General features: G+C 38.8%; 1 protein-coding gene across 2 annotated transcripts; it reads right to left on the reverse strand.

Moving 5' to 3' along the window:
• Positions 1-218: 218 nt before the first annotated feature.
• slc38a8a (solute carrier family 38 member 8a) lies at positions 219-22699 on the reverse strand. Of its 2 annotated transcripts, none has more exons than XM_044356796.1 (10): positions 22355-22699; positions 18240-18438; positions 17787-17943; positions 17160-17264; positions 16467-16524; positions 13339-13453; positions 10773-10920; positions 8860-9062; positions 8730-8781; positions 219-5344 (listed from the first exon to the last, which is right to left on the reverse strand). In XM_044356796.1, the coding sequence occupies exons 1-10, from the start codon at positions 22553-22555 to the stop codon at positions 5341-5343; spliced, it is 1242 nt and encodes a 413-aa protein (XP_044212731.1). In that variant the 5' UTR covers positions 22556-22699; the 3' UTR covers positions 219-5340. The 2 variants fall into 2 exon arrangements, with proteins under 2 accessions (XP_044212731.1, XP_044212730.1); XM_044356795.1 differs by lacking the exon at positions 219-5344 and adding an exon at positions 5902-6857 and having other exon boundaries at positions 22355-22698.
• Positions 22700-23866: the final 1167 nt, after the last annotated feature.

Consider the following 23866-nt stretch of genomic DNA (forward strand, 5'->3'; position numbering starts at 1 on the left):
GAAAAGAGGAGCAGCTACACAGCTAGCAAACAGCAGTAATGTGGCACTTCTACTGACTCAGTAACTAAAATATCAGCATACGTGATGTACGTCCTCGGTGCCTAATCTTAATCATTTTCAACTTGCAAACAGGAGTTTTCTGACAGACATTAAAGACAGCACCATTGTTAGCTAGCTCTTGTGTAGTTAGCCAAACACCATACCAGCTCAAATTTAAGACCCTCCCTATTTTGCAAACCCCTGTATTTTGGGAAAAAAAACACTTTTTGAAGTTAGGAAGGTAAAAAAAAAAAAAAAAAGGGGGGTGGGGGTGGCAGATATACGATACTGGTAATTGACATATTTTAAATTTATTTAATAATGTATATAATTTTACCATCTCAAAGATGGAGAGAGTTCTCTTTCAAGCATATTTTATATGGGGTTATGGTTAGAACAAAATGTATGATGCCACTTTTAAAAGTGTAATTTAGGGGGGGCAGAAAATCTTATCAGCCAACAAGGTATATATTACCATAATGGTGAACCTTTATTCTTCAAATCCATTTGTTTTGTTAAGCGATTTGCTTGTTCTTGTCAAATTTCCTCAACCCATGTACATTCACAATGGCTGCTGTCGGAGTAATGTCTGTGAAGGTACATTGCATCAGCTTCTCCAGCATGTGTTACAGGTTTTTCATGAATGACAGAAGCCCAAATCCAAATCTCTGTGAAGCCCAACATCATGAGTACATCTGTACTTAGCAACAGAGTACAGTATGTCAGATAACATAACCTAGCACCTAAGACCAGCCAGTAGGAGTTCAGAGTTCAATATCCCATAGATTATCAATTATTGTCAGTCTTCACAAAGATTTGGGTATGTACTGTCTGTAGATGCCAGTTTTTGATTGACAGACATGTAGAGAAACATTAGTATTATATATTTCATCATGTAGCTATTTCATGAAACAGAGGTTTAGAGCTGAATCTCTGAGCATAAACAGGGTCATTAAAGAGGTGAGAAGAATAGATTGTTTTGCTGTCAAGGGATGATTTCTGACTTAGACATGAGTCTGCTGCTACCTTGAAACAGAGGAGACTTAAGTAGAGACATAAAGACAGCACCTCCCTGTTCTCCATGCAGCTAAAGTTTGTTTTATTTTTGCAGACTGTGTATTCCTTGTTTGAATTGCCGGTGGGTAGCTTATATTAGCTGTGTAAGTCTAGTAGAGATTGTACATATGAAAATGTTGTTATATATATGTTATATTTGTATTATTGACATATTTTAGTGCTACGGTGCAAATTTTTCCTCAGTGGAAGTGTCAGTAGCTTTATAGGCGCTGCAGCTTCTCAGAACCCTTTTGTTTGAATCAGAAAACCTACCATCAGAACCTTCAGACAGAGATACCCATCTGAATGACATTGAATATAAAGCCTTAAACATCACCACATGGCAGAGGAGGTTTTAAGGGTTTTCAAAAGATGACTTTCTTTTTTGCTGTGATGTAAACTCCCAGCAAGCAGGGAAACGCCCACTGACGGTCTTTCAGTGTAGACCTCTTGGCATCAGATTATGCAACACCAGTCTTCTGTTGCATTAACGTATTATTGACACAGAGGCAGTTTCACCGATTGCATTAGATTTCTGTAAACCAGACATATTCAGTTATTAACATATCACTGGAAAAACAACCTTGACTTTCAAACAGGATTCCACATCACTTATGATTTTACATACTGTAGCTGACACCTGAGCATCTGTCTCACAGAGAAAAAACTGCGATGCCCGCATATATTTCCATTGTTGACCCCAGTTTTCAGTGTAAACTAAAAAGCAAGACGGGTCTAACAATCTACAACTCAATAGGAAAATCCTCCCTAACCTGCATCCCAGTTGGTGCAAATCTGGGCCATCAGGACCAAATGCGAGGTGGGTCTGATCAGATGGGTCTGGTCTGGCAAAAATTAAGGCAAAACCATCCTTGTGATGTCCTGATGAGGATATTATTCTTATGTGACCGAGTGACGATCAACAGTATGGTTCAAAGAATGTTCCCCAAAAGATCAAGGTCAGTTTTAATGTTGGCCTGGGTTTTCCTTCCACAATCCAACAAATTAAACTATGTGATATTCTGTCTACAAACTGTCCATGTGATTGAATTGCCATTCTCATGCTTTTGATAGATTTTCTTGAGATTGATCTGACCCACCTCTGGCCAACACTGTTCTGATTGTTCTTGATCTTTGGTCCAGATCGCACCTTATTTTAAGATGAAAATCTCACCCATTCACCCTGGATTGAATAGAGGTCAAATTCAGGGACATGGATTCAATCCCTCACATGCCTCACTTCACCACCACTAACACCACTATGATCCCACCAATGTAAAACAATCAGACTCTCACTCAGAAAGCACAATTTAAAATGAGTGAATATTGTGACTTCTAGATACAATATATTAAGGGTTATTATGTATGATGAGAGTATTTAGAAATGTATAGTCTTACAGTTTATCTGGTTTGAGATTTGTTGATGAGTCACTCCTTTATAGCTCTATACTTTCAAAAGGTGCCATCCACCTCTCACTGTTGAGTCTATTTCCTCTTTTCATCTTTGAATGACAGCCAGTCTATCATCTGCCAGTACTGTGGTAGCAGTGAGTGGTGATCCAGCTACACTGATACAAATATTGATCTAGCGCCGTTCCCTTCTTTTAGGCCGCCGGGCTGCATTGAGTGGGGCAGGACTGTGTGGAATGTGGAAGTGCTGAATGTTATTGAATATACTGTAACAGAAACTCATAGTACAGTAGGCTTATAGAATTAGCATGCAAAGGCGTTGCTGCTTTATGTGTGAAATGTTTCCACTAATTTGTGAGTGTCTGTGTTAAAGGTACCCTTTGGAGATTTTAACCACTATCGGTGCTATGGAGCAATTCACAAATGGGATCCCTGTTTTATGCGTGCCAAACACAAAGGCGTCATACACATTCTTCCCGCCAGTTTCATGCAATAGAGAGCTGAAGTCCTGATGTCACAGCTGGGCTAGCCTCTGTTCCACTAGCTTCTATAACGCAATGCAATCTCATTGAGCATTTCTTTCATTGGTCTTTTTAAAAAATTGAAACATTACAACAACATCAAACTAAATTGATCCACTAAGGCACATGCTATCAGAAGTTGAAACCTTCATAAATTTAACTATTAATTTGTGAGTATACAAAAGATTACAACTCCCATGAAATTTTACCAGCAATGCAGTGTGGGTACTTACATCATAACTTTTGTTCACAATATTCATAAACACTCTTGGGAAATTATGTTTTGTTATGGGTCACTAAAAATATAAATTTTGAATAAACAACAATATTAAATCATTTTAAAAGGAATGGCCATCTTTATCTAGACATATGGAGTGAACCAAGGACATAGTATTAAGATTTTTTGTTATTTGCATTGATACAAATATCAGTGTGATTTTGAATGAGGTTTTCTTACTCCTGGAGTAGAACACTAAGTTTCAGTTTAACTTCAGCTCTCTATTCTGTTGGTCTACTGTTGACGGTGGTAACGCGTGTAACATGCCAAGAAATGTTAGAAAAAAGAAAAAGAAAAAGAAAAGCTAGCAAACATGGATGTAAAAACCATCTAAAGTATTTTCAAAATCAGCTGTGAAAATGTTTTATGCAGAAGGAATTGTATTCAGCACATTTGTTAGACCTCAACAATAGACACAATGCGTATTGGTGAGAAACACTGAATGTACGTATAACCTTTGTTTACAAGAAAACTCCACAGGATACCTTTAAACATTCACTTCTTAAAAAATAAAACTAGCACTCCTGTGCCACTACAAACTGTGCGAAATTTTGTTTGCATTCAAGAGGGAGCTGATGTATTCTAAATAGAAACATAAAGCCATATTGCATGGATTGATGTTTACATGTCAGTGACATACTATACTGATAGCCATAGTTTTACAGTACTTGAGTGCCCAGCTGAATGCAGCCCACATGTTCTAATCAAGGCCTCTCCTTTCCTGTACATTATGCCCAGCTTGGTTGGGTTGTGTATATGAGGTAGATATTGAGTGAAGTGTCAGAAATGCCAATACTGTTTCCTGTTGATACATTCCTGAATGTCCCTCAGACTGTGCAACCTGTTCTTTTTCTATCCTACTCCTCAGTGCAACCTGTGCTTCGTCATACAATGAAAGAGTTATGTCACTGAAATGTCATGAAATAGGCCTTTGAATGATTGAATGTTTCCTGGCAACACGAAAAGATTACACAGCAGAGGACATGTGGTACATGGAGATCAGGCCTCCTGTAGGCAACATCAATTTCTGTAGCTGTAGGGAAGCTGGCGGACAGGAAGCGTGTCACCAGGTTTACCTCAAGAAGTGTTACATGGTACCAAGCCAATCAGGAATTTGCCAAATTGACCAACATCAAGGCCATAACTCTTCCCTTCTATGGCTGTGTTCTTTTCTATCCTTCAACTGAGTGCATGTCAACTGAATGTCCAGTAACTTCTTTGCTGTAGTATTAGGTCATGCTACTCTTCAATGGGTTTTGTGCATTTCTTACCTTCTTTCTTTTCTAGTATTCCTATAAAAGGAGACAGAGCCTAAAATCTATTATATAAAGACATAAAATATATATGACTAGAAAAAAGTATACAAGAATGAACATTCACTTTTATGGCAATGTTTAATGAAATATTAATTCTTAATGTATGTTTCAGTAAAACAGCTTTCTCTTCTTAAGTGTAGAGACTTATTGCAGGGATGCAAGTATTATATTTGGTCTTTAAAGAATATCTTGTTGAAATACTAGATGATGTAGAGTGATGCAATTCAATAAAACTATAAAACTGAAAACCATGCTTCGTGGCTTTGATATTAAATCTTGCTGCATATTCATGCTGGTGCTTATTTGTCCATGCTTAAAGGTTCTGGTAGATCTGTGATTAATTTGAACTTTTAAATTATCTTATGGTGAAGTGTCTGTCCTGATGGAAGTCTAATCATCCCGCATGACAATCCTCAATTCACAAATGTTTACTTTATGGTTTGATGAGAAACTGAGGTAAGCCATAAACAATATGGAGCAGAATGTGAAATGTTTATCACTGTCATTAAAGGGGCACATATTTTACACATCAATTTCAGATTATGTACTTATTACTATGTGCTAATTCTAAGCAGGTTTTCAGTATGTACTATGTTCATCCTGGAAAAGTGACAAAATGAAGTATACTGAAACCAGACAATGCATGATATGGTCAATTTTTCAGTGAGCTATACACTAATGTCCCACAATGCAATGGATAAAGGAAATGGAGGAGCTGCTCTCACCTGCAAAAAATCCAAACAAATGGTGAATAGTGATGAGACAACTCTATGAAGAGCTTGAAAAAAAACATTTAATACTTTTTTTGTCAAGATAAATGTGTTTAACTGGCAGCAACATTCCAAAGTCGCAGTTTGACATTTCTTGTATACTAAATGCTAAAACAGTATATGATAATGATTAATATACAGTATACACACTATGTATTGTATAGATATAGTATTAGCTGTGGTTCTGGAGGGAGCTTTCCAATGTTTGAAGCAACTACCCTGATGATGTCATCATGGTAAGGATCCAGTGTTTTGGAGCTTGACCCCATACAAGGGACTAAAAGTCAGGATATCTTGATTTGTGCTGCTTCTATTTTGACCTTTTTAAAATCTGTCTTTTTTGAGTTCACCAACTCCATGAGGGTGCAATACTAAATCACTGGAGTATCCCTTTAAAACACCAAATGATGGGAATCACTTGTGAAACCGAGTGTTGTTGGACAAAATGTAGCCATACTGGAGGAGTTTAATTTCCCAAATGTACACTCAAACAGATACACATTCAACAAAAGTTTCATATAAAAATTATTTTATTCAATTATCATTTCATTAACACAATATTCACTGTTGACTACCTTAAAGATCGCATTACTTTTTTTTTTTTTTTAAACCAAATATTAGAATGCAACTCTTCTTTGAAACATACAAAATAGATATAACATGACAATATTTACACATCAACATATACATGAACAGAAACATGAAAATATCTTCTCTCCCCACCCCTAACGCAAACTGTGATCCCAGTCTTGTATGGCTCTAAAGTGGATAGCAATAGGTCTTATGAATATTCCCCTTCAGGCCTCCTTTATCATATAATCTAGTGGTGACGTGCAGACTGTGCAAATTAAGAAAAATACATTTATAATAAGGAGAGCATGAAGCTTCCTGGTCTACTGTGATATAGGTTAAAGTTATTCATCCTACCCACACATCTGAATATCCACTGATACATGTGACAGCAGAAACTTATGATATAATTATGATACAGAAGAACTATGATACAACAAACTGCAAATATACCTGAGGATTTCAACCAGATCTCTCATGGCAGGAGGCAAGACAGAGCTCATCGTCTGGGTGCAACTATGAACAATTAACCTAAGTGAAAGTGAAATGAAGGACACTGAAGGAGGGAGGAAAGTTTACTGAGTTTGGTCTGTTGTGGTAGATGATACTGGCAAGTTTTGAAGGGCCTCTTGATTATTCTGGGCTCCATTTGTCCATTTTACAGATCCAATGGTTTGCATGATTCATGAGCTCCAGTAAAAAAAAAAAACTGAAAAACAGTAGGGGAGAGGGAATGGGGAGCACAAATTAAGATCTAGTCACCACCATCCTGGATCAGCAGTGAAAGTGGAAGGGTTAGATCTTTCCAAGGAGCTGCATGACAGCAATGGTGGTGCTCTGGCCGAAGATGAAGGCACCGCAGATCAGGGTGACCACTCCCCAAACAGTGAGGACGACTCTGGAGAAGAAAAGGTGCAAGTGACAAAGAGAAATGTAACATGAAGCAAATAATGCAGGCATCCCTCTGATCTGTCTGATCTAAACCTAATCTTCTCAAATAAACTCAGACCGATCTTGTAGCAGTTCTAAATTTATGTAACCTTTTAAAAAGGACCAATGTGTAAGTCTCCTACACCTCTTCCAAGCATGTAGGAGAACCTACAATGGCAGCAAAACTCTCAAACAACACGAAAGGCCTTCTCTAGTGTCTGGTTTGTCTGTTCTGGGCTACTGTAGAAACATGGTGGTGCAGCATGGCGGCCTCCGTGGAGGAGGACCCGCTAACCTCAGTAGATATAAAGCTTGTTCTGAGATAACAAAAACAACAATTCTTATTATCAGTTGATTATACACCAATTGAAACATACTTATGAATATTATATTCCATTTATGCCAAGTCTGTTCCACTACATGCCACTAAATTCTACACACTGCACCTTTAAAGGCCAGGATATGCTTTAACCGAACTAGTTTGCAGTGTGTCCTCCAACCACATTGACCATTATCAATAGTTGAATGGGCATAACAGTGCATAGTTTGACAATCTTTCTTCAAAGACGGTCATAGCTTTGCACTTGTTTGTAAACAAGACAAGTGACTGAAGTAATTTCTAGAAGAATGAAAAAAGAGCTTCAGGAAGAAGCTCAGATCCTCCTTACTTTGTCACCTCCACACACCTGGCCAGTCGCTGCATGAAATGGTGCTGCATGTCAGATTGTTGGTTTTTGAAAAGTTACAAAAACTGTTGGATGCAGCCCTCCCCAACTCCGACATTGGTAAAGTGAAGGGGGAGAGAATGTCAAACGCTGTTCGACCATCTAACAAGCAGCTCATTAGAAGCATGCTGACGCCTTACCAGTGGAAATATGCATCATTCTTCCTGCATTTGTCAAAACCTGATCAGTGCTGACATGGCAAACATAAGACGACTTGCAGAAAAGCATGTCAAAACAAGACTAAAAGTCTAAATCCCTGCTCTTTCTCTCATACATTTTGCAAATCAGTTTGAAATGCAGGCTTTACTTGCAGGCATTATAGGCTGCATTGTTTGTTATATTCCTAAAATACAAAGTGGAAAGAAGAGCCTTAGCTGAAAATGTATAAAGGTTGTCCTGAGGGAGTGCTAGAGATAAGGTCAAAAGGATTTCTGTGAGAGCATGAATGTGCAACAACTTGTGTGCAAGTAGATGATTTGACATGGAGCCAATTTCAGACAGCTGCTGTCTGCAGTAATGTACATTATATGGGCAGATAATTACACAAATATTTTAATGTAAGAATATTGTACATACTGTGTGTTCTGTATATATGTACATATGGGTTGATGATTGACAGTGATTCAGATCATCCTTATACTGTTCTTTTTCTTTGCCCTCCAGTAAGGAGAAATAAAAACTTGATCACAAAAAAGTAGAGATTTTGACCTGAGGTGGCACTACAAGAAATGCAGAGTTCAGAAAAATCATCAAAGCTCATCTTCAAAATACATTTCATGAAAATCTGGCCAAGATGATGTCAAAATATCTGATATCTGAACAAAAATGTTTGGAGAGAAAAACAGTCAAACTGACAGGCAGACATCAGCATCTTCAGGCTCAGCAGGGCAAAACTGTTTTTAGTTTAGATCTATGTAAAAGTTTCAGAATGACACAGAGACAAACAGAGAAACATGTTGAAGGTTTCTCTAAGGGTGAATATACTGTCAAACACCCATCTCAGAAACTTATTTTACCAATGACATTCATTCTTTGTCTCTGAGTTTTTCTTTGGATTATCACCTTTCAGACATATGTTTACCTTACATTAACATTTAAATTAAGTTTTCTCTCACCTGGTCTTACAGGACACTGGCTCAGACTGCATGGCAAACATCAGACAGAGTCCTGTTCAAACACAGACCCGGGGTTTAAGGAGGTGTGCCGGACATTTGAGAGAATGTGTGTCTATAAAAAGAGCATTACCTGGGAAGATGAAGATGAAAAAGGCGCTGATGCCTCCAATGACACTGATGACCTTGCTGATGTCTGGTACAAACACGGCAATGAGAAGTGTTATCGTTATCCACAGGCCTGTCAGTATGTATCGGCTGCGGCTTTCAAACTCCACCGTCACCACACCATTGCGCCGCCGCTGCCAGCTCAGCAGAGGGTCCTGGATCACTGATCTGTAGCACAGAAATGGCGGTGTTTAAGTTTGGTCAATATGGCCAAGGACAGTCTTTATGCAGACAAAAACATGGCTGTAGTAAATTAAACATCATACCCCAGGCAAGGAATTTAAGAGGTCAAATGGTTATTCATATTTATAAAAAAATAAATAAAAAAAAGTATATGTATTCACATCATGTGGGAAACTTAATCATAAAAAGTCATCTGAAATGTTAAATAAAATTTTAATTTATTTTACTTATTTAACCTTTTATCCAGTAGAGTCCCACTGAGATTAAGAATCTCTTTTTCAAGGGAGGCATGGCCAGGACAGGCAGCAGCATAAATAAAAAACACACATAGTTACTCACATTTCAAAAGAGAAATTTCTAGGAGTCAGTTTCTTAACCAGGTAGATTAAAAACATTGACATCTTAAGGAATCTGCCTCTAATGCTCTCATTGTGGTTTTAAAAGCATTTAACAGGATTAATTAATTGAGTTTCAAGTCATTCTGCAATGTACTCCATGTCGAGGGTACATTATATATATATATATATATATATATATATATATATATATATATATATATATATATATATATATATATATATATATATATATAGGTGTACCAGTGTAAGAGGTGGCGGGTGGCCAGAAATGGCCATCCTACCCCAATAGTATAACTCACTTTGGTGAGTCAGAGCCTTACAATTGGTAATGAACCTCAAGGAAGCATGGTAAGCTGTGTCAACCATATGAAGACACTGAGCAGAGGTATGCATATATAAAAAGATCACCATAGTCACAGGTAAAAAAGTGGCAGCAACAAGTCACTTTTTTACAACTTATTTCAAAAATAAAAAGTCTGTTTTAGCCTCAGCTTTTTCACCAGGTACTGCACATGTGGCTTAAAATTGAGGGAGTCATCATCATACTTTGTGGCCTATTTTAAGAGTTAGGTAAACAATGCCAGTTTGGCCTTATCTGCATTCAGAACAAGTTTAAACTGAAATAGGGTATTCTGGACAACAATAAAAGCATTTTGCAAGTGTCCAGTGGTCTGTACAAGAGTTGACACAGCAGTATACAACAGTGTCATCAGCATAATGATGAAAATTAGCATCTGACACAGATTATTTATATGAATGGAAGTGGACCTAATACAGAGCCCTGTCGTACACCCTTGTAGACGGATACAATATCAGAACATAGACCATCATATCTAATGCACTGAGACCTATTACTAGGCGATTGCTTGCTCCAAGAGTCCTGAATTAAGAAATTTAAGTTTTAAAACATTAGGGTCAACTGTGTTGAAAGCTTTGGACAGATCAATAAAAAGTGATGCACAATGTTGCTTCTTGTCAAGTGCAACAGAAATGTCATTTACCACCTTCAGTGCAGCTGTGATGGTGCTGTTTTTTTTTTAATCAAAAAATAAATTTTGATAAAATGGCAAAAACTCCTTTAGTTGATCACTCACAAGAGCTTCAAGAGTTTTCCATGTCCTATGAATTTCCTTATCTTCCTCTGTAAGTTTAAAAAGATATGCAAGAGGCTCTGCTATAAAATCAGTCAATTTCAAAATTAAGGATCAATAAGATCAGGTCCTGAGGGTTTTCTAGGAAATGGTCAACAAGATTAATGAGTCTTTATAAGATTCAACTGCTATGATATAAATCTGCATCCTATACTAAAGCCACTTAAATCAGAAATGTCCCTGACCTGCCCAGCAGCAGGATGATGGGATAGATGGTGATGATGGAGATTCCAAACAGCAGCCTGGCGATGAGCATCAGAATGTCATCACCCGTGTACGACATCAAAATGTCAGCCTTCACATCCTTTCCAAATGTCAGGTACCCATAAACACCTGCAATAGAGAAACATAAAATAGTGTTTCTTACCTTCATATATATCTGAAGCCAAATGAAAAAACTGACATTTTCATTTACAAACTAAGGCCAAGTGAGCTAACTCAGCGCAAACATAGTTGCATGGAGGAATTTTTTCTTTGGAGGAAAATCAAATAGTGTATAAAAACATGATGCTTTCAAGAATTACAACCTAGAGACCTCCAACTCCAAAGCATGCTCCTCTCTTCACCTTGATGTGGTTCACATAGTTGTAATGGGGAGAAGTGATCCATCATACCTCTGGAGCTGACCTCTTTGTAACAAAACCACCCTGACACAAACACACTTCTTATTCTTTTCTGGGTCTTTGTTTTTCCAACCCACCTCTGAGCACTCGGAGTATATAATATATAATATGAGTATATTACATATTTTATATATTACTCCTATTATATATAGGAGTATTTATAATATATTCATACAAGATAAAATGGTGATGCCTGCAGATAATTTCTGTTAATTGTGGCAGCAATTCTATTTGCTTGCAATTAAGAGGGGTGAAATGCACACAATATAATCACACAACATTAATAGAATGAGAAGTTGTAGAAACACTAGAGGTAATGTACAAATATAAAAAGTAAGCAGGGTTTCTGCAGGGTTCACCAAGTTGAATTCAAGACTTTAAAGACCATTTTAATACCACATGGAATGTACTTTAATATCCATTTTACCATCATACTGACTTACTTTCATGAGTATGAAAATAATGGAAAACCAGTAAGAACGATATGTCCTAGAATTATTTACCATCATATCCCATTTTTTTCAGTGCTGCCCAATGATATAATGAATTAAATTAATCTGACATGGAGATGAATAAGCACCATGCAATGGATGAATGGATTAACCAGCTAAAACGACTAATTACTTTAAGTTTTTGCTAAAATTGACAGTTTATTTATTTATTTTTATTTTTTTTTACACATGTAGTGTGCATTTCTATCAGCTGGTTTGAATGCAGTGAATAAACGAGGCTACGCAACGCATTGTTTCATCAGAACATGGCAGTACAAGCTTAAACAATCCACCAGTAAACAGAGAAGAAGTAGAGGTTGCCAACAAAAACAAAACAAATACTTTTATTGCCTTGGCGGTAGAAAAATGGAGAGAGGTCTTCAGGAATTTGAAAGTAAGTTGTAATTGTTCTTTCATGTCAGCTAGTGTTAGCCATGCTTCGTTCTATCCAGAGACGAAGACAAAGACAAAGAAATGTAATAATTCTTATGGCCGCAGCAAGGTAGAGACAGCGCACGCACGAGTTCTGGGAGGTCATAGCGGACACACATTTCACTGCCAGCCTTTGGCTGCAACATTTCAGAATGTCAGAAGACACCGAGAGTGGAAACAGCTGATCAGTCACGTGAGTTAAACGTTCACTACATCATTATTTAATTGACAAATGCATTTCCATTACCCATTTTGCACATAAACTGTTTTCCAAGATTTCCAAAATCCACCTAAAGCAAGTGTAAAAATTTTTAGATACACACAGAGGACTGAGGTTGCTGCTCTACTAACTTGCTGCTTTCACTATGCAGGCTGTGCAAGGCCATAAATAAGAGTTGGAACTATATGTCACTTTTAAAATACTGTCAGCATTTTCAGCATGCTAAGTAGTCTAGATAATGCATTTATTTTCTAGACCGACATTTTTGTTGTTTTTTTTAAATTACATGAATAAACGATTGAAAATAAAAATTATTTTCAGTAAGACTGTTTCTGCTGACAAAGTAGAGAGGAAAAGTACAGATAGTCAGTAATTGCCTGACAAGATCTATCTGACAAACAACCAACAGTGTGGATTCTTTTCCTCATTAAAATGAGACAGAATCATCTCATTGAGTCTAAAAATATTTAACACTCACAAAGTTGTCTCATGCAATCCTGAGCTGCGGTAAAGACGAAGACTGAAAAACCATCTACGCTGTCATTAATCCTCTCAGGTTTAAAAGAGATGCAGCTCAGTATGCAGCTGTAATCAACATTCATTAGGCTGTTAGTGTGGTAAACTATAATCCCTCTTTCTTAGAGGTCTGGGTTTAAACCCAGAGTGAAAGCACGGTTGTTTGAAAACCTCCTACCATTTCTGACGTCATTATCGCTCTCTACCACTTGTCATTTCTTCAGGTTCCTGTAGAAATAATGCGTTTTGATCCGGGCTGTGCAGCATAGGTTACCACAGTTAAAGATGAGCCATCCCCGAGATACCAGAAAAGCTGACTCAAAGATAGCTGGCTAACCCACTAATCTCGCTACATGATACAGGCCCCTGAGGTTTTCTCCAGTGTTGATTTTGTACTGGAGATGTGTGCAAAGAGATGAGGGTGTGTTACAATCATGGGAGCAGAGGAGGGAATAGAAATGCATCTGACCTGTGAGGGAGTAGATGATGAGACAGAAGATCATGGAGACCACAGAGATGAAGACCCAGTGAGAGAGCCGCTGGTTTTCCATGCTGCTGTAGATGGCAATGGATGCCTCGTGGCACTGGAACGCACACACAGAATAGAGTAAACTGGAGGGATTTCAACAGGGAAAAAAATACAAGAATGTGCTATCAGTGAAGAAAATTAAGACTTTAAATTACAGCTGCTCATTTCCTGTACTAGTTCCTCCTCTCCAGTTGAAGGTTGTATAAATTACTGTAGTGTTTGATTGGAATGAACTTCAGGTTGAGACATGATACAGATCCACTGACAGATAAAGCGGGACATCGAACCAGGGACTAGTTGTTGGTCAGACAGATTGTGTGCTTCTCTTACTGCCATATTGGATTTTTCTCATCTGTTTGGTGCTCACAGTGCAAGATGAGGATCCAATGGTCTTATTATCTCTGATCTTTCAGCCGGTGTGATGAACTGAGATGAGATGAGGAATTAAATGAAGGCTATGGGCTTGGAACAGCACAATGGGGGCGAGTTAAACCATCACAGAGGTCAGGATACAGACTCTTGTCCCCACTTGATCCCAGCTGCCATCGCCCCGGTTTTAAATCTCGTTTCCCCTTTCCTGCCTTCCCCCTCGTCCACTCGTCTCAGGATCTCATCAGCTCTCCTTTCAGCCCTTTGCACTGCAATCACTCACCCTGAGGGAGTGTGTCTCTGTGTGTCTTTGTGTGAGAGGACATGCATCAATCCTTTTGTACTTTCCCCTTCTTTTATTAGATCCCGCCAGCATCCTTCAGGGGTTACCTTGGCAACTTGGTAAGTTACACATCAGTCTGTCCTGCTTTAGATTGACAGAATGATCTTATTCCCATTTCCCATACTCTACCCAGCCATTAAATATGAAAAGCTCACCCAAGCTCTCGTGGAGCACAGCGGCCCAAAGCTGCACCAGCTAGCTGACCTTTACACTGCACTTAACACACTCATGAGACTCTGCAGACTATTGAGAAAACCAAATCTGCATCACCTCTATGTCTTCCGTTGTTCACAGCATAGAAATATGCTTAAATTCTGAACAAGGCCAATAAGGTGGACATACAATAAGATTAAAAAAAAACTCTTTTCCTTTAGTGATACACAGGCACACAGTAGTTTTTGTTATATTTGCCCAGGATTTCAGATATCTGTGTCTCAAGATTTGCCTCCAGAAACAGGGTCCCCGTTACTTTGGATAATTCACAGACCTCAGTGTCAAAAGATCATTCTCCTTCAGAAAAAAGTAGCTCTAGTGGAAACAGTTCACAGTGTGGTGTGGATTATGCAGAGTGGTTCAAATTTGTTCAAAAAGGGGGGAACAGCTAGCCTGGCTCTGTCCCAAGGTAAAGAATGACAGACTACCAGTAACTATAAAGCTCACTAATTAACACTTTATAACTCACTTGAATAATCTACACAAAAACAAAAGTGTAAAAACAACACGTTGTTTTTATAAGGATTAAACAAATGAAATTAAACATGTTCATTTGTGAACTTTAGAGGTGGTGGTTAGGGGATTTTGTTACCAATGGACAGAGTCAGGCTAGCCGTTTCCCTCTGCTTTCAGTCTTTGGCCCTGTTTACACCTGGCATTAACACACGTCTTGGGTGACCCAATCACAAGTGGACAGCTCTAAGTACATCAATTCACACCTGGCAATTTCCCCTTTCATGACAACTTGAGGGGGGTAAATTTTTATTTAACTCAACCCTCTTAAATTTTATTAAGGCTTAAAGTTATGCATAATTAAGGGCGTGGACTCTTTAAGTGACAGGTGCTACCACAGTGACAACATTGGTTAGGTAACCTAACCATGGTGTAACCCCAGATTCACAGAGTATAGGCATAGCTGTCACTATTTCAGTGCATTTTCAGTTCATGAAAGTTATTCGTAACATTTTGGTTTCCTAAAAAAGTCTTATTCAGCATTTGGTTGTACTAAAAGACCCTCTAAGGAGTAGGATATTCAATTTTTTTCCAGTAATTACATTTTGTTTTAATGGTTTTAAGCCTGTTTTTCTCTAGCGAGCATTAGCATTATTACAGTTAACCATAGACTGTAAATGCACCGCGCTAACCAAGCTAGCAGCTAGCTGCTAGCGTTAGGGTCAGCTCCACCCTCTCGTCCAAACATGGTAACTTCTGGCTCCAAAAATCCAAGATGGCAACAGTCAAAATGCATACCCAAAGCTTCAAAATGGGAGTCCGCAAACCAATGGGTGACGTCATGGTGGCTACATCCAGTATTTTTTACAGTCTATGGTCGTTTCGCATTTTAATGAGACACCACTGGCATGTGAATGAGGACATTCTTATGCAGAGGATGTCAGTTGAGTAGGCGGTCCGTACACACTGCTAAAAGAATGTGGCCATATGCAACCCAGACCACCTCCGAATGTGGTCTGACCAGTCAGATCTCAATGCGTCCACAACACATCTTGGGTGTGCCTGTACTTAGAGTTATCCACTTGTGATTGGATCACCCAAGATGTATTTGAATGCCAAGTGTGAACAGGGCCCTTGTGCTAAGCTAACTAGCAGCTGGCTGTAGCTTCATATTCAACAATCAAACATGAGAGTGGTATCAATCTTGTCATGCAGCTCTCAGCAAAAAAGCACTGTTCCCCAAATATCAAAATATTTCTTTAAGAGCAGTCTGAGGCAGCTGAATTCTATTGCTAGCGCCATGATTAAAGATGGTGGATACCACAAGCAAAATTCCATTTACTTCCATTGCACTGGCATGGAGCTAGGTAATACCTGAGGTGACTGAGAAAATGTAATGTAATGTAAATGTAATTTGGGTAAGCCAACCCCTTAAGGCCAAATGCTTATGAAGACTTTATCCAACAAGTTTTGAAGTACAATCACTTTTTTTTAATGTACTCACATTTGCAATTTTGCAACTCGAAGTGAACAGTTTTCCCCTCTTTAAGCATGCATACATACATAAACCCTCCCACACACAGCTGCACATTCAGAGGCCTCCAGCCTTACCACAGCATGATGTTGCAAACACATGTTAACGAAGTCCCTAACTGGCTCACATGAATACATTTCAAACAGTTGCACTTACTTGGAAACCAAAGCAGATGGTCGGGATGACGCTGAACATGGAGGCCCAGGAGCTGATCCTGCACACAGACAGGAGGAGACACAAGAGTCATTTTCTGGAGTTCATAAATGCCATGAGAAGAAGAGAAAAGAAGGAGAAAATAGCTATTAAGGCACCATTCATAATGCCGTGGCATTTAGAGACACTGCACCATAGAGTTCATCTGTCAATCACAGGTGCACAGCTGATGAAAGCAACTAAGGTAAGTCAGTGAGGTAGACAGAGCGTCTTAACTGTGACAGAGGTTCAAGGGGAGGAAGGAGCTGGAAGCGGCACTGAAGTCAAGAGCAGAATCATTTTGATCTAATTTGTCTGTACTGGTGGCCTGGATTCAAAGCAGATTCATGGATAAGACTCATGACAGCTATAATTCCTGGAAGCAACCTCATGACACGGCTCTGGTGATTAAGTATATTTACAGTCACAGAAAGGCAGCCTAGAAGACAAAACTTTACTTTTCAGAAAAGATGAAGACACATAAAACACTTTTCCATTCTCTTTTTTTCCCCCTTTCTTTATTTCCACACCATTGACATGTGGAGGCAAACTATATACCTTTCTTATACCAAGCGGTGGCTTGCTTTTTAGTTCACTGGCCATTGTGACCAGTGGACCAGATACATTTGGTCCACTGCCACACACACACATACGTACCCACTGCTGTAGAGAGGGGTGATGTGAACCAGAACAGCAGGCATGGTGTGGTATTTAATGATGATGGCTATGGTCAGATAGGTTGCTGCCAGAGTGCCCAGAACACTGGAAGAGGACAGAGACAAAACGCCTGGTTCAGAGAGAAATCAGCCAAACACAGGGACATTTAAGTGCAATGGACAAGTGGATTACTGGAAACTGACCACTGGGGTCATTTCCTTTAGTAAGGTCATGTCAGCCAGTCATAAACCCATTCACAGGCATGTTTGTGTTAAGGTACATCATGATTGGTGCATGTGTAAGAGCTTATATCTACAACAACAGTGTAGGAGGCTACAAAAGCTAGCAGCTAGTGTTATGGTCAGCTCCACCCTCTCATCCAAATATGGTCACTTCTGGCTCCAAAAATTCAAGATAGCGACAGTCAAAATGCACACTCAAGGCTTCAAAACAGGAGTCCCAAGCCAATGGGTGACGTCACGGTGGCTACGTCCATCGTTTTTTACAGTCTATGATATGAACATAAGCATATTGTACTAGAGTATCCTGGTGCTAAACTCTGTGTGTATGGACATACGGTATAATTGCATGTACATGAATGCCCACATGAGACACTGGAATCCTGACCTGATGTATTTTTGAATGCTGATTTCTTTGGGGATGGATAGAGGCAGGATGAGGAGGACACACAGCAGCACCAGAGCGAAGCGCTGGTCTGTGTAAAAGTGGTATGGCATCTCCGACTCCGGCAAACCAGTTACAAGCTCGTACAGGGAGCCACAAACTGACAGACACACAACAGGCAAAGAAGAACACACAGTCTGAAATATCAGGTAACACTCAATGTGACAAACCAGCTGAGAAAGGGAAAGCAAGGGTAGATTTATTGACTTTAAAAATTTTTTTAAATTACTGCGTAATGGTTCATGGATTCACCCACAAGTCATTCCAAAAAGGAGGTCTATTTAAATTGAAATGTGTTATTTACAAATGAACATGAATTATGAAGTCAAAATCTGACAAAAAGCACAAATCATTATGTAGCGTTGAGGTCTGTACACTCAACAGACTCCAACTCACGCTTCTCCAGCTGGTCATCCACTATGACCAGAAAGGCCACAGAGATCATGAAGAGGTTGAAGACAAAGCAGATCTCACACAGCTGACCGATGGCTGGTCCACACACCTCCTTCACCACCGCCTGGTAGGTGCACTGTCCACTGATGGACGAAGAGTAGCCCAGGATGATCAGACCACTGACAAGGAACACGAGGGAGACCTGAGTGGAAGAAGCAAAGCATGAAACTTGGCTCTGAGACACAGACGACACATTTTAAAAGGTATCTATGTGCACACTCTGAAGCTTTGACCTAATAGCTCAGATGTTTCATTTTCCCTTAGTGTGTTTTTCCACACACAGTGCATCTGTTCTTGAAAAGCATCTGAACATCTCGCAAGCCAAATGAAATAATGATTTACCTAAAACAGGCCCTTGTCAAGACTTAACTACCAACAGACTAATTTCTTTAAAGCACTATGAAGAACATTTATGTAGTAATTATAGCATCTTAAAGCAGCAGTAATTATATATCTTTCAAATTATTCTGATGGCTTCAGATTAGCAATTAGATAATCCCAGAGTCAATTGGTACAGACACATTTTAGCCTGTTCATCTCAGTTAGAAAATGAACAACACTAGCAGCTCTGTTAGGCTATACTGAGGCACTGCTGTGCACAGTTAAATGCTAACATCGACATGCACATTTCTCACAGTGACAATGCTAACATGCTCATGTTGAGCAGGTTTAATCTTCACCACCTTAGTTCAAGGTGTTAGCATGCTAACATTTGCTAACTAGCACTTAACCAGCACTACAGGCATTTGGTCACCAAAGTAATGGACACTTGACATGATGATGGTACTAGATAAAAAGCCAGGGGATCACCAAAGTTCTTAAAATTCATCCTGAAGGGGAATATGTTCAAAATTTCAAGGCATTTCATCCAGTAGTAGTTGAGATATTTCAATCTGGACAAAGTCATGGGCCAATCGACCAAATGGCTTTGTCATCAAAGAGAAAACAGTCCTGTACTAAAAACTGGCTTGTTGTTAAGCTTGTTAACATTCCTACTCTCTACTTGTTCTGCTTGTTTTTAAACTTTCAGCATTTGAGAATTTAGTCTTGGTTTTGGTAATGGTACTTAAAAGTGAGGAATCATACTGGCAATAGTTTCGGGAAAAACAATTAAACAATACCAACCCTGACCACTGGATGGTGTCAAAGTCACATAATATTCAAATACTACACATGGGGTAGTTGCTTTAAAGAAAACTTTGTTCACTTGTAGAGAACATTTATTTGTTATATATATATATATATATATATATATATATATATAAAATGTTTCCATTGTCACATTTTTTGTTGTTGCTTATTCAAATTTTTGGCATCCACTTTTAATTAAGTGGCACTAATACAATTACTGAACGCGTGGATCGATGTGTGTTAAATGTCATAAAATAATGTGACAAGCCTATTTAATGAAAAGTGTGTAATGAATGAACTGGATGATAGTGAAGAATGACAGGAAAACAAATGACAAGTATAACAACCACTTCAAAGGCATCCTTCTGGAGATACATTTTACAAGGGAATATACTTGATGTCATTTGTACAATCATGGCTGGCCGTTGTTAGGAAGTGGCCTGGCATGGATAGGAGAGAATAACAATGAATTGAACAGATTGAACAGATTTCTAAATCCATATTATTCAACCTTGTTTGAGTCAGTATGTCCCAGCATTTAACTTTTATTTCCAACGGCTGCCGTACACTGTAAACATCAGAGAGATGAGGACGGCTATGTGTGATTGACCTTAACTTTTCAGTCAAAACTTTTCAAACCTTTTAAACTTTTATGTAAGACATGTTCCAAGCGATTACCTTCACAGTCCAGAAGGTCACCTCTCTATCCCTGCTATGTATCCGGATTAATGTCAGTGTCTTCTGGGTTAACATGCTGATACAGAGCAGGTTACTGAACTCTAATGGAAGGTGTGGAAGATCAAGTGTTACAACAACAAGAAAACTATCTACACAACCTAAACAAAGAAGGGAAAAATGTTGTAGTGGAGGCAGCCATCAGGGTTATAGATCGCTACGGGACAGCTATAAGGTCAAAGTCTGTCATTACCATGTATACATACAACTGGCAGTGATTATGCAAATGGGGCCTATAGAAGATATGAGGGAAAAACACCTGGTAGTGAATTTAGAAGAGTATAGAAGAGCAAGACTGGACACAAACTACAAAAGTCTATGATCCAGTTAAGCTCTAAAGTTGCTGTCATGTGTCCAGTAAGGTATTTAGGACCATTGCGGTATCATGGGGAGACCTGGCCTTATTGAGAAGTAAAGTAAAAAACAAGTTCAAGTTTCATTTAGCACCAATTACATTTTCCAGAAATTATAGGAGGACATCATGTCAGAGCTGTTCACAAGGGTTTTAACGATGTACGACAAGCTAAATATTTAGTGGCAACAGCACAGATGTCCCAGCACCGATTTTTAATGCTGATATTGAGTATAAAAGGTTTTTTTTAAAAAAAAAAAAAAAAAAAGCACTAATCTTTATGTACTGGACAGTGCAAAGCATTATCCCAGATTTTCTTTTTTTAAATCACCCAAGATGTACAGGGGACGACGTTTCAGATAAGGCTGGTGTGTGTGTGTGTGTGTGTGTGTCTTATGATTCTGTATCCTCAATTATTTAATTAGTGTTTTTATTACTTGTTGATTTAGTGATTTTTTTTTTTTTTTTTTTTTTACAGGCATTTAGTCTTTCAAACCATAAAGTAATTCAATTTGCCCATTGCAACTTCCCAAAGCCCAAGTGATTTAAATTGTTTATTTTGTTCAATCAGCAGTCTCAAACTCAAAAATATTAAATTAAATACGAAACAAAACAAAGCAGCATTTTTTAATTTTTTTTTTTTTTTTTTTTTTTTTTTTTTTTTAAATCATACTGAATAAACTTTCTTAAATAAAATCTCAAAATTGGCACTGCATTAGGTCTTGGACCTTTTGGTGGACAAAACTTTTTGTTTCAGAAAAAGATAATTTGTTTTAATTTCACATGCAGCTTTAGAAATGAAGGACAATGCAGGTGTCAAATCAAGCAGCCTACAAGCAGGGAGAAAACCAACTATCCTACCTGACATTACGGTGACACAACACAAAGGACAAACAATGTACATTAAAACAAATTCAAACCTTACTTTGTCCAAAGTCTGTAGGAAGACAAATGACAAGCAAGGAGCAGCAGAAAAGCAAAACATACTTCCCTGAATACTTTAGGGAAACACATCTAATGGATCATCTCTGTCTCATACTGGTAGGTGATTTATCCAAAAAGACAAAGTGGAAGTTAGAAAGGACGACAGCCACACCGGACAGTGACAACGGAAGAATAAAGACATGATTTATATTACCCTATCCAATAAGTAAAATAGGAACGCATTTACATCGTCCATCCCAGTATATAATACAAACTCTGGTTCCCTAACTGGAGTGTAGGTTCACCAGTAGCATCTGGTTAAAAAAAAAAAAAAAAAAAAAAAGGCAAGGATTTGTTGGGAGTCTAGGAACTTTTTTAAGCATCACTCAAGCAGGGATGACAAATTAAAGTCAATTCCGAGTTTAAACAATGACTAACAAGGTGGAAAGGTTATGCACTAGGATTTCCGGATTAGGCAATATGAAGAGAAACTGTTTATTGTTAAATAAGAAAATACAAAAACATTTCAGTATTGCAGTGGTGTGAGTGATGAACTGGAGAAAAGATGTGAGCAACTGAAGAAAAAAGTCAGACTGATAAGGATAAAGTGAATCTAAAAGGTGCTGAGGTCAAGTCTACCGTGGCATCCTCTGTCAGGTGGAACAGATCACAATCTCCTTAATTGATCTCAGGGGAGCTGCAGCCCTCAACAGATAAGATGCAGCTCCCCTACACAAACTTTCAATAAAAATACATATAAAAAGTTACCTCCATTTTTCACAAATATAACCTTTAAAAAAGTAGCTTGGTAGCATCAACTTTTGAGATGTTTGCCAAAACCATGCAAAAAAATCTTCTAAGACTACTAACATCCTCCTTTAATCTTATTTTTGTATTTAAAAATAAAAATCCCCACCAGCTCCACGGTGACTGCGCTGCGGATGCCCCCGGCTCTCTCGAAGGCCCAGGGGAAGTTGAGGAGCCCGGCGCCCAGGGCGGATTTCAGCATGATGAAAATGGCCCCCATGGAGCCGAGCCGAGGCCCGGCCACGTCCAGCGGGGGCTTGGCTGAGGCTGAAGCCAACAGGCTGATGCTTTCTCTGGCCAACTCCTCCATGCTTCAACCGGCGGGACACACTGACTGACGTACACACAGGCTACATACAAACACCCTCGCGAGCTGTCGGTCAGCCCACTACTACTCCCCGGGCATGGTGCTCTGCACTGTGGGCCTGGCCGCTTACTGAGCAGGTGAGCCGGGTGGAGGGAGGGGGGGGGGAGGAGGGGTGGGCCTGGCGGAGGGCTGTTGCTGCCTTCAGGTGCTGCTCGGAAAATACACTGAACCCTTTAGAGAGATACACTTAACCCTACCTGGTGATTTGACTGTGCTATGTGTTTATGAAAATGTGATTAAAAATTACAGCACAGGTGCAGTATCATAATGACAAAATAATACATTAATCAAACATATTTTTATTTATTGTTTAAAAGGTTTTATCATTCTTGTACTTATGAATTCCTATTACCATAACTTTTTAATGACTAAATAGCAATTCTGCATATCATAATAATTGTGATATGTCCAACAGTAGCATGAAGGCAGCACTGCTGGAGGTGATTATCAAATTCTAAAACCAATCATGATTTTAAAAAAAAATGTCCTTAATATGTCAGTTTATTTGACTGCCCACTCACTATTAAATTTGCAAGTCTGACTAATTCTGTCTTGTCTTTTGAATTATTCATTATATTAAGTCTGTAAAGCTTATTAGTAATATTAATAATAACAAATGTAACATGTAACATAATTAATCTGCTTCAGGAGTAATTATATATATACACACAGAAGGGTAACAAATTAAAGGAAAAACTGGTACAAGTCTGAATGCTTGATCCCTACAATGAGGGGATCTGGTGGCTCTGTTATGCTTTGGGGGCATTTTGCCGGCATGGTTTGGATCCACTTGTCCCCTTAGAGGGAAGGATCACTGCAAATCAATACAAAGTTTGAAAATGGTATTCCTATATGACCAATTTTTTTACCCTTAAACTCCAGAAAGAATCTTACAGTTTACCTGCACATGAAGACAAACAGAACAAGTCAATATAAGTTTTAGCTACCTGCTTGCAGCTAGTTTAAGACCCTTCCCAAGGTTGACAAAGTCTGTTGTACACAGGCACTTGCTGCTGCCAACGTGGGTGATACACTGGTGCCCTTGGAATTAGTCTAGAATTTCTGAGATTGACATTCATTTGGGAGTTTGAGTCAAAATCCCACATGCCAGCTTTGCTTTGGGTCATAACGTAGCTGGGCTACTAGGGTTTGGCAGAATGCATCTCAATTCCATAGCTTGAAACAATTCCAGACTCAAACCTGTTTCCAGTCAGTGGTAAAGCAAAATCCCACATGCCAGCTTTGGTCTGGGAG

This window comes from Thunnus albacares, chromosome 7, assembly GCF_914725855.1.
Source record: "Thunnus albacares chromosome 7, fThuAlb1.1, whole genome shotgun sequence".
NCBI lineage: Eukaryota > Metazoa > Chordata > Actinopteri > Scombriformes > Scombridae > Thunnus > Thunnus albacares.